Source organism: Sodiomyces alkalinus, assembly GCF_003711515.1.
Source record: "Sodiomyces alkalinus F11 unplaced genomic scaffold SODALscaffold_1, whole genome shotgun sequence".
NCBI lineage: Eukaryota > Fungi > Ascomycota > Sordariomycetes > Glomerellales > Plectosphaerellaceae > Sodiomyces > Sodiomyces alkalinus.
Window position 1 is genome coordinate 1,903,844 of NW_021167079.1, and position 14,330 is coordinate 1,918,173.

The window sequence follows — 14,330 nt, forward strand, 5'->3', positions numbered from 1 at the left end:
TGGAAATCCTCGATCCCCAGTCATCAACATCCAGTCCTTGAGGAGTCTTGGGTTTGTTTGTGGGCAGAGAATGGCAATCTCGAAAACGTCACCTGAGCCGCTTCTTTCTCTCCACCTTCGCCATGCCATCCATTAATAATCGAGGATAAACTTACTCCGTATTGACGCAAAAACGCTTACAAGCGTATTTGGCGCACGTCACTTACCTAAGTTTTAAGCTCCCCTCCCGTCTCCCGGAGTGTCGCCCGTTGACATATGACAGCTCATTCGTCCTGGTGATCGATCGGCTGCACCCAGTTCCCTGCAACTGAGAAGCCTGAGCTAGGGACGCAGTTGAAATGGTGTGTTTCCCCACCGTCAGCGCCGTCCAGTCTTCACATTTTAACTTCAACGCTGCCCGCCTCTGCACCCAACGATAACGCCACTACAACAGCACCATAACTAGGGTAGGACAGAACAGCGAAGGCGTTGCGAAGCTCAGATGGGGATGGCCATCCTTAATCCGGCACGGTCGAAGGTGATGTTTCGGCATGATACAACGCGTCCTCTCCTCCGTCCCATCATCGCGACTCGACTACTTAGCTCGCTAGCTCTGGTGACCTCGACTCAAAATTTGCCACATGTCGGTGTGCGTCGTCTTCCATTGTGTACATTATGCTACGCATTGCTCGGATTCCACAGGATCGCTCTGTACCGAGTCGTCCTCGGAGACGCGCGTCTCTGATCGGGGTTAGCTAGCAAACAACTCGCATGAGTGCGATGTGACCCATGATGTCAGCATTCGAATAGTACCTAAGGTAAGGTAGGTAGTGTACGGATGCTTGCCGTGTCTACGCCCATCGTCAACATGTAAGGTTTTTTTATTGCTATTATTGTTATCTTACATTTAAAAGGTAATGAACATGAATGAAATGACAGGATTGATTTCGAGTCCCTCCTACGCTGTGCACTCGCATGAAGCACCCGCTGATGGGGGTGTAATCTACTACCAACCAGTGAGCCATCCCGGGCCTTCCGAGCGCCGCCCAGCCCGTGGTCGTGGTCCCTTGTCCGTGTTAAGTTATCCATGTTATTCCCGAGTCTTCGGGCTGCTATTGCTCCCCACATAGCACTTAAACTCGGGCCGACGCAATGGAGAAGACCCGGAACAAGAAGGGTCTTTTGGAGCTCTGGAGTGTTACGGAGTTAAGAAGATGTTGCGACTCGGACACAGAGCGAAGGAAGATGTGGAACAAAGGGACGGCGTTATCCGTACCCGTACATAGATATTAGTTAGGACCAGGGGAAAGAGATACAATGATCAAACGGAAGCGACGATGACGGGAATGATCCCATCATTTGAGTCTTCTCTATCGTCCCCAGAAACCCCAGAGACAAACATCAGACGCTCTATTCTATTCCACGAGTTGATACGACCTAAGGTGTTGGGACAAGCTCTTGGATTACATAAGTAAGTGATGACTAATCTTCGTTTCACGCTTCAAGGGAACTTCATTCTTCCTTCACACGGACGACCACCAACGGCTTGGCAGCTACCTTGGTCAAGAAAGCGTAGAACATCAGCGAACTTGAATCCTCGTCCACTCAGCTTCCCCCATTCAGATTTAGAACGGAGAGTCGGACTGGTGTCAAAATGCCGCCAACTAAGCTTCCAGAGTCCGGGAACCCTCTGTAAGCTGCCCCCCTAGGTTTGCCCGCTACCCATATCAATCGCATGATATTTGGCAGCGCCTTGTTTGTCATTCTTTTTCTTTTGATCTCTCACTACGTTACTCGTCGACCCTTCTTATAATCCCGCTGACTTGACAGGCCCGAAACGCTAACGCCTGGGCGTTGACAGAGTGTTCTTTGACATCACTTTAGGTGGTACGTCTTCACCTTTACCTCTTTCCGCGAGGCTTGATACCCCCGCGAGCTGGAATCCTGGGCGTCGTCCTTGGAAGCGTCGGAAACTACTTTCTTCACGTTTGGATTGCATGGGAGGTTTTGCTTTCCAATGTGTATCACAGCTAACGCTCCCCTCCCCACTAGGTGAGCCTCTCGGCCGTATTACTTTTGAACTCTTCAAGGACGTCGTCCCTAAGACGGCTGAAAACTTCCGCCAGTTCTGCACTGGCGAGTCCAAGAACCCGGCTGGTCGCCCACAAGGCTACAAGGGGTCCAAGTTTCACCGCATCGTAAGTAGTCAACGCCTTCATGCCATGCGCTGTCATCTCCCTCAGACCTCGTGTGTCTAATGATACAGACGCATTTGCAACTGACACGCTTCGACTGCCGAACCTGTTAGATTTCCGGATTCATGTGTCAAGGGGGCGACTTCCTCAATGGTGACGGCACAGGCTCCATCTGCATCTACGGCACCTCATCCTTCGCAGATGAGAATTTCAAGTTGAAACACGACCTGCCCGGCCTGCTTTCCATGGCCGTATGTTTTCCCTTCACATGCTGCCCCTTTCTGGACGCGTACCACGGCCCCCGTTCCGCGGGGAACACAGAGAGACACGGGACATTCGGCGTGAGAAGGGAAGTGCTAACACATCAACCAGAATGCCGGCCCCAACTCCAACGGCTCCCAGTTCTTCATCACGACGGTGCCCACTCCCTTCCTCGATGGGAAGCACGTCGTCTTCGGCAAGGTCGTCGATGGCTTTGATGTCGTGAAGAAGATGGAGGCCACCAAGACTGGTTACCGCGGCAAGGATGTCCCCAATATGGACGTTGTCATTGCCCAGTGCGGTGAGATGTGAGCGGTGACTGCAACCCCGAGATGCGGGAGCTGGTAGGGCGGGGAACGAAGGATGGATTTATACCATGATCGTGCTAGGCAATCCCATGGGAACCTGTGATTGGCCAACTACAGGCGGAGAGGTGCAGAGAATGTGCCCAGCCAAATTGTCGGTGCTCTAGCACAGCTTTGGTGGTTAATATGCCCATAAGGAAGAGTCATGATCGGTGTCATTGGCATGACTGGGAATTTGGCACCTTTTTCAGAGATTGGATCATCGGCTAGCATTTCGTACAAGAGAAACGAGTTGTAAATGGTCTGTGACAAGGAGCAGAGATCTTGCCTGTCCCGCAGCAGTCAGACATTGCATGACGACGCAAACATTACTATTATAATACGCCCAGAGCTCAAAGTTTCTTTCCCGGTTTGCCATCCCCTGATATCTTCTACAAGGACAATATTTCGACAGAGTCAATTCAGTGCACACGTACTTTGCGACCTCGAGCTCATAATCTTGCATTTACATCATACAAATATACAACTCCATGTCAGAGCAAGCGGTTGGGAGTGGGACTCAGGAAGTGATTGATCGATTGACGGCCTGCCGCCTTGTCTTGGGGAGGGGGTTGGAAGAGTGAACAAAGCTTCTACCTATCACCCTACGGGAAAGGATCCTTTCATCGGGCCAACAACGCCTATGCTGTCAAAATCTCTTTGAGAATGAATCCTATTCCTTTGTGTATACCCATCCGAGCTGGAGGCGTGGAGTAGCGACAAAAAAAGCCCATGTGCAAAGCTGGAGCTTACGTTCGGGTGATTAGGGGGCATGGGCCCTCCCATGCGGCGCATCTTTTCTAGTCCGCCGATCCAAAGTTCCACGAGGACCGGCCTCGCAGGTTGCGTCGAGTCATGAAGGGCTCAACGGAAGGGCGTCCACCTTGGTGAGGTGCGTCCTGAACTTCAGCTACAGGCGGGCCGCTGTTATCGCCAGGGCGGGCCGTAACAGTCGCTGTTGCGTAGACGGTAGTTGGGTCCGCAGTGACAGTGACGGTGCGAATGCCACCGCCGGTGGTGGTGGTCGGGACGGGAGGCCGATTCTCGCCCTGACCCGAAGTCGGAAGAGGGGTGGTCCCAGTGCCGGGGCTTCTCTGACTGTCGCCAACATCGACGAAGAACTGATCCAGGAGTTGCTTCCGAATGGCGGCATTGGTGTAATCCCTGTGCTCGGCAAAGTGGCTCTGGATCCAGGCTGAAAGGCTCTGCCCGTGGTTCGTGTCGATATCAATACCGTCACTCAGGGGCTCGCCCTCGACATTGATCGTGGCACAAGAAGAGTACATTTCGGCCACTTCAACGGCGTCCGACTGGAGATACTCGCCATTGGGGACGTGCAGGTTGCGCGGAAACTCGCCATCCCATCCATTCTCCGAACCCTCGATGGCATTGGGAAAGAGCTGGGGCCAAGACCAGACCCAGTACAAGACGTACTGGCTGCCCTGGGGGATATCAGAAGGTATTTGAATGTCAGTTTGGCACCACAAGTTGGGACCCATGAAGTTGTCGGAGGGCTTGGGAAAGAGGTTCTGGCGAGTTTGGGAGATTTCTTCCGAGTTGGCTTCATAACATTGGCCGTCGTCATAGTGGCGGGTCGCGAGGAGACGACCGCGACCGTCACCGCCAGTGCCGTCGGCGGTCCATTTCTTGTGGACGTCGGTGATGTCGTCGTCAGCTCGGGGCTCGAGAGTGCCGTAGACGTACACGATCCCGCTAATCTTAGGACCGTTAATACGGGGCTTGGAGACATGGCCATTCTCGAGGTAGCGAAGAGCGACGAAGTCGCCAGGCGCGGCGGTCAACGCGGGGTAACCCTCTTTCTGAACGCCGAGAGGGTTGCGTTTACAGATCTTCGTAGTATCTGTAGGAATCAAGTTGGAGTACAAGAGGTCATTGAAACCAGGGCCGTCGCGACCGCCCCATCCCATGGGGTACCCGTTTGGAAGGACGATGGTACCGTTGGGTGCAACGCGGCTGACCTGCTCCAGCCACGAGTGACCGGCGGCCAGATTCGGTCCGCCTGCAACAAGGGCAATAAGTAGGGAAGCCAAGGGCTTCTTGGCAATGGTGTTAATTTTCATGGTGTTGTGCGTCTTTGTGATGGTTGTCTTGTCGTGGTGTAGATAATCGATAATATTCTGGAAGCAGGTTAGCCAAAGGTATCAGAAGGCGAGGATGGGGTATATATGTACCCCTCTCCGGGGAAGACGCAGGTTGAGTGTACGAAGCTTGCTTCAGAGGATCAGGCCGGATGGTTCGTATTACAATGTGTTGTCTCGGTACACAAGCGAGTTGTGTCGAAAGTCGGAAAGGCACAAGGAGAGTGTTCGAGAAACGCGCCTTTGTTCTCGATGTCGCCAGTCGGGTGCAGTCGTCGAGGGGAAGGCGTCTCAAGTGAGACAATGGGAATGCTCAAGGGGTAAAAGAAAAGAGCGGTAAATACGTCCAGCGCAATGACAGACCAGCTGAGCTCGAAGAGAAAGAGTGTATGCGGTGAAGAAAGGAGTGTCTGTGTGTGTATGTTCGGTAGAACGTGGACGAGGCCAAGTGTTGACTATATGTGTAAGTCGGCGTCGAGGCGTTGGATTTGAATCAGAACGCCATACACGAAGTCACAAGTGACTCTGAAAGTGAGGGTGGCTATCCACGCATAATAGAATATTCAAAGTGAATTTGTGTTGTGAATGGAGTGCTGAATGGTCCCGTGAATGGTATTGTCTGAATACAGAAGGGGACGTATGGGACAATAGTTCAGGCCGGCATGGAGAGAAGGTGACCAAGCAGATGGCCAGGAAAAAAGAAGATGATTGTAAAGTATGGGAAGGTTGAGAGAAAACAGAAGGCAAGCTTGTTTGGGGTAAGGTAGTTGAAAGGATAGAAGGAGGGTAATGGTGGTGTAACAGGGAAAGTGGTGAGAGTGATTAACCCAGAATGGGAAGCCCTTCCTGGTTAACCGGAAGGAGGAGAACAGGAGGGGAAAATGAGATTAGGATACCTCAATATAGATGGAATAGGGAAAGTAAGGGAAGAGAGAAGAAATATGGAGAGATAGTAACAGGAAGAGATGTGCTGTTTCCGTGTTCGTTGACCATGGGCATGCTCTTCATAACTTGTGAGGGAGATGGATGAGCAGGTGGAAAGTGCGCACCTTCCCGAACCACTTATCTCCCCACACAAAGGTGATATGAAGAGCAAAGTTTCTCTGTGACAATTCTGTTGGGTAGGCAACCAAGTAGATAAATGCCTACCCAGACACAATAGAAACAGGCAAGTCCGAAATTTCGAGTTAATAGCGTAGACCGGGACTGAGATGGATGCAGGTCATCAGCCACACATGGTAATGATATAAGCCTGGGAGCCTCTCTTTATTATCAACGGCGAGTGACAGCTGCACGTCATTAATCTTTATGGAGTAGAGTCAACGAGTGGGCTTAAAAGACAAGAAGAAAGAAAACAAGTAGAAACAAGGCTAATTGCTCGAGCCATGCAACCCAATCTATGTAGTAGAAACCTACGAGCGGAAACGAGCTCGAGGAACCGCCAGGGGTTTTTGGTTCCCATCTGGCTTGATGGGACAGAGCTCAATGACAGGAGAGCAGGAGAGCGTCTAGACGGAACTACAGGCATCGAGCCAAGGGTACCGTAGGTAGGTCGATGGCGGCCGAAGCCCAAGAGGTCGGGACCGCGTTAGAGAGTAGTATGACAGAGCCGCACGGCGACTGCGAGAGCCAATCGTGATATACGGCGGATACAGAACTGGGACGGTACGATTTTCGTTTCCGATCGAAGGGATGCGGTCCAGTCAACGGATGGGTCAGGTTTGGGCCGACTGTTCAAGGAGGATTGGCTAATAGTGATATGTCGTCCGTTGGAGTAGCCCCACCGACTCGAGAAAACACCACTGCTTTGACGACGATCAGCTCCAGACGAGCGTACTGAAACGTACGTACCTACGTACCTACCTAGGTACCTAAGGTAGGTACTGGACATGGTAGGGGTGTTTTCATTTTGATTATGAGTTCCTGGAAGTCAGCCTTTCGATAAATGGTAGGAGCTAGTAGATGGTAGCTTCCGAAGGGATCTGTCACACCCTGAACAGCGAACATCGCGCCTTCCTTCTCTTCGCCTGGTTCGTATGTCGCGCATCCGTGTATTTGACTTAATTACCTAAGGTAGTATAGTACCTACCTTAGATAGCCGCCGGATGTACCTCCGATCTTCGAGCGCTTGGTAACCTGGGACATACCCACATAAGGTAGAATACAGGCAGGTAGAATTGCATTGCGAGTTGCAGGCATGGAGTTCCTCCGCGGGTAGGTACCTTAACAGGACGTACAAATCCTAAGAAGTACCTCCACATGATCGAGGGTTTTTGACGTCTGTAACGAAATGGGAAGTTATGACCCACAAGACCCACACCCCGGTTTGGATAGACGCGGTTGCAACAGTGGTCACAAGCCAGCTTGGCTCCCGTCCAATGGATTGCCTCCAAGCATTGGCTTGGAGCCGCCTAAGCCACAGATGCTGCGAGGGCAGGAATAACCACTGGCTCTCCTGCTATTCCCCCAGTATGAACGGGTCATACGTCGCGTCACACGCGACGACCGACAACGTCCTTTAATTATTATTTTTTCTTTTTCATTTCTCTTCCTCGACTCGATTTTTTTTCTTCCCTTATTATTCTTTGGCTTTGCCCTAATCATCTCTCTTCTTCTCCAAGCACCGACGTGATTCAATGCACCTCCCACTCCCTGTCTTCTTCTCTCTTCTGCTCCTCTAGACAGACCAAGGCCCGCCCTCCTCGAGCAAGAACAACGCCATAAAGGAAGCCGGTGTCTGGTGTCTCGACTGGTCTTGACAGGTCCCTTAATTGGCCTCCGCTTTCGAGGACAATGGTAGGAGAATTGCCAGTGTCACGGTCGTAACTCGAGATCACCAAAATATCTGCTCAATGGCATCATCATAATCTGATTTGCGTCATTTCCGAGCTCATTTGATCTTGACCAACAGGCTGCCCGAGACTCAAGACTCAGACGGCGATAATATTTCGTCTCATCGTTTCCCCTAGTGGCCTACGACTTCGCTTCGCCCTCATATTACTACAGCCTTTCGCAGTGACCAGTACGTAAAGCACAGCGGTTCTTCTTCTTCTTCTATTTGATTTGATTTTAATCCTCTTTACTTCCGATCCCCCCTCAAGCCACATAACACCTCTTAGTTTTCTTTGTAGCACCATACTAGAATTAGTTTATTAGTTTCCCTTCATTTACTTTCTTGGGCAAAAAACTGGCTGCAACTAACAAGTACAATAGCAAAACATGGTATCAAGCATCAACCGTGATCGTTTCGCATCGGTTCTTCCGGACCTTGCATACATCCCCCGATTCCTAACCTGACAGACAGTCCATTTCCTCTCCCGATATTCTTGTCAATATTGAACAGAACAACTGAATTCAACATTCAACTTGCCAGACCGCATCCGTTGGGTCAAAACGCCAGTGCACCATGTTTCTTTCTTTCTTATTTTCCCTTTCTTTGTTTCTCTGCTCTTAGGGATGCTCAGGGTCACACCGAGAAGCTACCCCTTTCGTTTTCTCTTGTTTCTACCACCTAGGGTTGGCATGGCCGTGGCCTCCATCGAGCATGCCAACGGGCATTGCTCCGTGATGTACCAACTTTTGTATTGCCGTCGCCGGGAAGTTTTCCCTGTTCACCATGTCTAGGCTGTTTGACCTCGCTCGTTTTCTCGTTCCGAGCTCCCTCAGGGGACTAATTTGATCCAGCGAGGGCAGCAATCGCTGGTCAACCGACGGCCATCCTGTCCGTGCATCCGTTCCCGTCGCTGCCGATACGGCCTGAGCCCAAGACGGCTGAGCCCACACATTCTGGTTGCTGTCTTTGCCGTTCTCAACGGGCCACAGCCCGCCATTGGCTCCCACATTGCGCTGGTTGTCGTTCTGCCACGGCTGCGGCGCTGTTTTACCCGATTCCACAGTCGAATCCCACCCGCTCCACTGGTCGAGCCCGCTGAACGATGTGGCCGTGGTTGTAGCGTCCCAGCTCTGCAACCCGTTACCGTCGCCATCGTCAAAACCACCCACGTCCATGCCACCGGAGATACTCATGCCGCCCGCGACGGAGAGGAAGGGGTCAGTGGTCTCGGCAGAGCTGACGTCGCTTACAAGGGTGCTCTGGTGGTCGATGGACGTGGGACAAGCAGATGATAGGAAGTCCAGCTGTTGACTCTGCTGTTGGTTGCTTTGCGGGTTCTGAGGCTGCGACTGTGGCTGCTGCTGCTGATGATGACGTGTATGCTGTCGTCCTGACTGGTCGTGGTTCCCATCGAAGCTCGGCGCGTAGGATGAGTGCAGGGAGGCGGTGGGCGGGGGGGTGGCAACCCCTTGGGAGAAGCTGTCTAGCAAGTTCATCGTCCCGGCGGAGGTTAAACTTGGAAGCTGCCCAGGCATGGTGACGGTGTCCCATGCCGCGCTGAGGTTCTCGCTCATGGCCGCCGTGATATGATGCGGGTAACTGGGGGTGGGCGCCATCACCATGTCACGATTGGGGACGGAGTTATTGGTGGCCGGGTTGACGCACACGTTGCGTTGATGCTCCGGAGATATAGGATCCAACGCCGTCAGGAACCGCCATGTCGTCCCAGGCGGATGGTACATGCGTTTGGCTTTGCTGGAACGACGGCTCGACCCGGATCCTGTGTCATCGTCATCCCCATCCAAGGAGACCTTGCGTCCCTTTGTCGCGCTGACCTTCTCGTAAACAGGACTGCCCTTGTCGTCGAAGGCGTACACCGTGCGGAACTTCCACAGAAGGACGCCTCGCCGCGTCCACTTTCTTCGGTTTGGTGCTGCGTCGGGCGGGCATGACCACAACTCCTGGAACATGGCGATCTGTTGGATCAGCTCCGCCGTAGTTCGCTCCGAGTCAAGCGTCGCTTGCTCCGCGGCCTTGGCGTCATCGCCGCTTGCGCCGCCCGCTCTCGACCGTGCGTCGATGGGCTCTTGGAGGTACCCTGCGCAACTGCTGAGGATGCTTGCCCACTCCGCCGCCGGGAACGGCACCCTAACATCTTGACGTGGTCTGGTCCGGCAGTCGCACTCCAGGCCGCCACTCCCGCCTTCTGCGCTGCTGTTTCTACCGCAACCCGGCCTGTGCATGTACTGCACCCCAACCTCGCTCGTCTGCTCCACGAGCACCGAACCGCCCTCGCCCGCGCGGCAGAGTTCTTCAGGGCGTTGCAGCAACGTGACGCACTTCCATCGGTGGTTCTGTAAGTGTGGCTGCGCGATGCTCAGCTCGACGAAGCCGTTCAGCTCCGATCCTGTGGGGAAATTGCTGCGCGGATGGAGCTCCAGTGTTATCGTAAGTTCGAGCATGTCCAGCCAACGGTTCTCTGCTGTGGCGGCCTCGAGGCTCCTGTGGAGCACCGGGAAACGGACCTCCCAGTCCTGAGAGATCTCTGTCGCCGCCGCCGACTCTTTCTGCGTAAGCTCGCGGTTGTACTCATGCAGCAATACACCCCCCCCCGCAAGGCCCCGCGCCAGGCCGCTGTCCGTCTCCCGGTGCAAGTTTTTTTCCAGATGGGGATACATATCAGTGTCGAGCGCCTTGCCATTGCGGTCAAAGGCCGTACCCGTGCCCTCGTCGAGGGTCACGTCCGATGAAGAGACGAAGATCCAGCAAGTCTTGGCTCGCATGACGACCTGGGAATCCATGGCGAGAATCTGCGCAAAGTACTCATAATTCGGCCGCACGTCCGGCAGCCTACCCTCCGAGAGAGCGATGAGTACGGGATTGTCTTTAAAGGAAGCCATCTCGGCATTGTTCTCCTTGAGACGAGCCTCGCTCTTCTCGGCATCTTTGACAAAAAAGAAATGGTCTGCCATCAAAGGGGTTCGTTGAGCTATTGCCACGCTAAGATGTCTCCCCAAGAGGTCGACCGAGTGTACGGAGAAGGGACTTACAGCAACGGTGCTTCTCAAACATCTTCTTGACCACCTGAATGTGGCTGGACACCTGCTTCCGCTTGCGCTCTTCCGCCTTCTGTCCAGGCTGCAGGCTGCAACAATACGCGATCCACAGATATTCGCTGATGAGCATGTTGCGTCCGAATTGCTTCCCCTGCATGCTGTACTTTTTCCTTCCCATGTGCGGAATGATCAACAACGCTTTTGAGGCAAAGATTGGTCAGCTCGTTGGTTTTCTATCCAGGGGACTCGATGGCCGTTGACTTACAGTCCAAGAAAGCGTCCTCTAATACCCTCGGCCAGATCTGCTTCTCGTTCGGGTCCTTCTGGTCCTGCTTATCTCGATAGGGCCGAAACTCAGGAGCGAAGTAAATGGGGTTGATATCGTGTCTGGGTCGACGTGCAAGACGGAGCTGATCTGCCCTTGACCTGAAGCCGCTCATTCGGCCGCTGCCACTACCGCCGCAGTATTGGGGTCCGGCTTGTGAAGGCACCACCGGCGTGGGGATTGAGGGCGGCAAGGAGGGGGAGTAGATGCCGAGAGACGGGGCCTGGCGGCATGATGATGAGAGCACTAGGCCCGTCACGGCTCCTCCTGTTGCAGTGGACGACATGCCCAGGGCACCTACACTGAGATGTTGTGCGTTACCCGTGGACTCACGAAGTGGTGGACGGGAGTGGGATGAGGATGGTCCCCCACCCTGGTGGTGGTCATACCCATAGGTGGAGGAAGGATGCTGCGATGGAAGCACGGGGCGATGGTGCTCCATACTTCCAATGAACATTGCCCGACTCTCACTTCTCCGTCCGACTCTTTCTCTGCCCTCCTCTCTCTGTCCAGGTCACGGAGACGGAGAACACCCAACAAGTAATGCTGCCAAGATCTGAAGGGGGTGCGGACGAGCCTCAAAGCAAGGCACTGTGAACAATGCAAACGGATTCCGAGTCCAGGTACGGAGAATGAAGATGAGAATGTGAAGAAGAATGCCTTTGAAAGGAAGAAAGGACAGAGGAATTCTACCTTTAAGAGGAGGACACACCCGCGTGAGCCTGCGAGGACACGGAGGCGCGAGTGAGGTACGCGATGGAGACGAAGGGAAGAAGAGTAAGGGAGACGCGAACCAGGAAGATATTGAGGAGAGCAGTGGAGGAACGATACATCAGGTTCTGCAACGAGACAACTGCATATCTCAGCTATATTGTTGAGGTTGAGGAACGAGGAGGGCGCCTGACTGGCATGAAAGGGAAGTGAAAATGCACGAAATATAAGTTCCTGACGTTCGGGAGACGGGGACAAGGGGGGGTGGGGGGGATGAAAGAGATCGGGATCCCAATTCGCGGGGGATAGGGGATGATCAGCATCTGTCAGAAGAGCTCACAGCACGGATCCATGTCGCACGTCGACAAGTGCCGAGTTACCCGACGTGCTCAATCGACAGTTCGGACGTCATCCTTACCAAGGCAGATGCCTCTGGTACAGGGTAGGAGGAGGTAGAAGATAGGGCATCATAGCGTCCCCCCAAACAAGGTCATAACGCGTCCCTCCCGAAGGAGGATAGAGGCGCCATGGGCTTTCCAGGAACAAGTATATTGATACCTGACTTCCTACCGAATTGGAAAGTCGGCCTACTGGCAGGACCTCGGGTTAGCGATCCGCTCCGTCGGCGCCGCTGAAAGAGGAAGCGGAAGGGAAAGAAGGAGATGGGAGGGGTGGATGGCAGGGGTGTCCGTGCAAGGGAGAGGGTGCGAGAGAACCATCGAAAGAAAGGTCATTCATCTGCTTCACGCCCTATCTCCCAAATCACTTGCTGCTGGGAAAGGGCTACGGTACCAAAGGTTCCCCGTGGGCGTAAGACCTCACTTGCTAGGGTGGCTGAAGAACCTGGTTCGGCAGTTCCGTAAGCGACGTCAAAACGGGCCTCTTCCTTCTGGGGGAGTCAGATATCCCAGAGGGACAGCGGGTCAGGGGCGGGAGGGCAACGGAAAGACTACATGTTCCGTGTGGGAGTGCAACAGTGTGCGCATGAATTCAAACACTTCCATAAATGGCCGAAGGACTGACTGTCTCTTCTTCACTTGGAGCAGAGGCTTGAAGCTTCCCAGTGCAGACGAAGATGCAAGTTGAGACATCTAACTCCACCTAGCAGAGAGCAGCAGGCCACCAAATTGTTCCACCCTAAAAAATGCATGTCATCCCACCTCAAGGTACAATTTTATATGACGAATCGAAAAACAGGGCTGATCTGAGGTCCTGGAAGTCGGATGGACCCTTCTTAGCAGGAGGGGCCGCCCCCAAGGGGGGCAGAGAGGGTTAGCCGGGTAAACTGTGAACTTGGGGGATGTTATGCAAGGGAGAGAATTCAAGTTCATGGGGACGTGCGACTCAAGGACTCGATCCACACCCCATGAACCACCCTTAGGAGCAGTTATCCGTTTTCCCCCCTTCTCTACTTGCTGTCTTTGGGAGAGCTGGTGTGTCGAGTCGCATGGTATGTAACTAAGATGAGAACGAAAGACGAAGAATTGCTCTTCCGAGATGGGAAAGGGGAAAGACGTGATACTAACCAAAAGAAGGCAGTGTCTACTAATTATGAATGAATCAATGGATGAAAGGATGAATAAAGTAGACAGAAAAAGAGGGAAAGGAAAAAAAGACTGAGCTATTCATGCATAATGGAAGTCCCCTCATAAAGAAATAGAGGGTTGTTGGGAGCAAGATAACCAGGAGGGAAAATGCCATCCTTAACAAGGGATAGCCACAAAGGCCAGGAACTTGACTTATCTGGGCAATAGAGAAAGAGAAAGGAATTAGATCATTCTCTTCCCTCGATAAAACAATTAATTGAAGTGATGGTGATTTGACATGCCAGGAGAGAGAATGTTCCCTTTCATCATCTCTTCGATTGTGCCTTAAGCCATGTAAATGTGGTATCATCCATTTTTTTCACTTACACGCGCCCTTTAACCAACGCCGCCTATCCAGAACATTGATCCAATTGCCTTGCCTTTCCGTTGTCAAACATCGAATTCGTCTCCCTGGTCCCCAATATTGACCTTCTTCCTGGTCCTTCCCGTGAGCTGAGCAAAGGCGACCTTGTTGACCTGGCCGCCGACCTTCTTCTGCATCTTCTCGATCTCTTCCTCGGCATCGACGGCTTCGGCCTCGGCAAACTCGAGCACCAGCCGACGTCCCAAAAGATGTGTGTTCTCGAGGGCTGCGCGCGCATTCTCCGCCTCGCGTGGCGTGACAAATTCTGCAAAGGCGAAACCCCTCGAGGTCTGGCCAAATTTCTTTGGAACGCGAACCGCCCTAAGCTGGCCATACGTGCCAAACAACGACCGAATGTCCTACGAGTAATTAGTTAGATTAGTCTCCCGTTTCCGTCGCTGGGTAATACTCTAATACTTGGCCTCCTGTTTGGAAGGAGTGAAGAGTACCACCCAAAAAAAAAAAAAAAAAAAAAAAAAAAAAAAAAGAGAGCGAGGAAAGAGCAAAGCAAATGGGGCGAAGGGGGAAGCTCTGATAAGACAAAGATTCACGTACCTTCTTGGTGGCCTCAAAAGGC

The 14,330-nt window shown here is 52.9% G+C and overlaps 6 protein-coding genes across 6 annotated transcripts in view; 2 read left to right on the forward strand and 4 right to left on the reverse strand.

The window, feature by feature from the left end:
- Window positions 1-236: 236 nt before the first annotated feature.
- Window positions 237-1,560, reverse strand: SODALDRAFT_374618 (hypothetical protein; the record flags this gene model as incomplete). The annotated part of the gene is made up of 8 exons (XM_028614688.1): window positions 237-316; window positions 437-476; window positions 662-720; window positions 816-830; window positions 951-1,045; window positions 1,129-1,202; window positions 1,307-1,416; window positions 1,509-1,560. The coding sequence occupies 8 exons, from the start codon at window positions 1,558-1,560 to the stop codon at window positions 264-266; spliced, it is 498 nt and encodes a 165-aa protein (XP_028470071.1). The 3' UTR covers window positions 237-263.
- Window positions 1,479-3,191, forward strand: SODALDRAFT_326447 (hypothetical protein). The gene is made up of 5 exons (XM_028610168.1): window positions 1,479-1,671; window positions 1,841-1,866; window positions 2,032-2,177; window positions 2,288-2,425; window positions 2,547-3,191. The coding sequence occupies exons 1-5, from the start codon at window positions 1,634-1,636 to the stop codon at window positions 2,745-2,747; spliced, it is 549 nt and encodes a 182-aa protein (XP_028470072.1). The 5' UTR covers window positions 1,479-1,633; the 3' UTR covers window positions 2,748-3,191.
- Window positions 3,192-3,446: 255 nt separating this feature from the next.
- Window positions 3,447-5,286, reverse strand: SODALDRAFT_11430 (hypothetical protein). Its single transcript, XM_028606579.1, has 2 exons — window positions 4,972-5,286; window positions 3,447-4,917 (listed from the first exon to the last, which is right to left on the reverse strand). Exon 2 carries the CDS (start codon window positions 4,858-4,860, stop codon window positions 3,580-3,582), a length of 1,281 nt encoding a protein of 426 aa, XP_028470073.1. The 5' UTR covers window positions 4,861-4,917; window positions 4,972-5,286; the 3' UTR covers window positions 3,447-3,579.
- On the forward strand, window positions 5,046-8,230 carry SODALDRAFT_354396 (hypothetical protein; the record flags this gene model as incomplete). Its single annotated transcript, XM_028613720.1, has 14 exons — window positions 5,046-5,173; window positions 5,240-5,265; window positions 5,347-5,409; window positions 5,508-5,603; window positions 6,358-6,421; window positions 6,506-6,592; window positions 6,654-6,721; window positions 6,879-6,908; window positions 7,074-7,092; window positions 7,238-7,391; window positions 7,560-7,630; window positions 7,790-7,836; window positions 8,092-8,116; window positions 8,179-8,230. The coding sequence occupies 14 exons, from the start codon at window positions 5,046-5,048 to the stop codon at window positions 8,228-8,230; spliced, it is 930 nt and encodes a 309-aa protein (XP_028470074.1).
- A 152-nt stretch (window positions 8,231-8,382) lies between these two features.
- Window positions 8,383-11,534, reverse strand: SODALDRAFT_266521 (hypothetical protein; the record flags this gene model as incomplete). Its single annotated transcript, XM_028607491.1, has 4 exons — window positions 8,383-10,676; window positions 10,762-10,965; window positions 11,033-11,338; window positions 11,390-11,534. 4 exons carry the CDS (start codon window positions 11,532-11,534, stop codon window positions 8,383-8,385), a joined length of 2,949 nt encoding a protein of 982 aa, XP_028470075.1.
- A 1,869-nt stretch (window positions 11,535-13,403) lies between these two features.
- The window catches only part of SODALDRAFT_326454 (RNA-binding domain-containing protein), a 3,733-nt gene continuing 2,806 nt past the window's right edge, over window positions 13,404-14,330 (reverse strand). Inside the window, exon 4 of the mRNA XM_028610169.1 lies at window positions 13,404-14,112. Within this exon, the coding sequence (XP_028470076.1) occupies window positions 13,780-14,112 (333 nt within the window). The 3' untranslated portion in view covers window positions 13,404-13,779. The remainder of the gene's footprint in view (window positions 14,113-14,330) is intronic.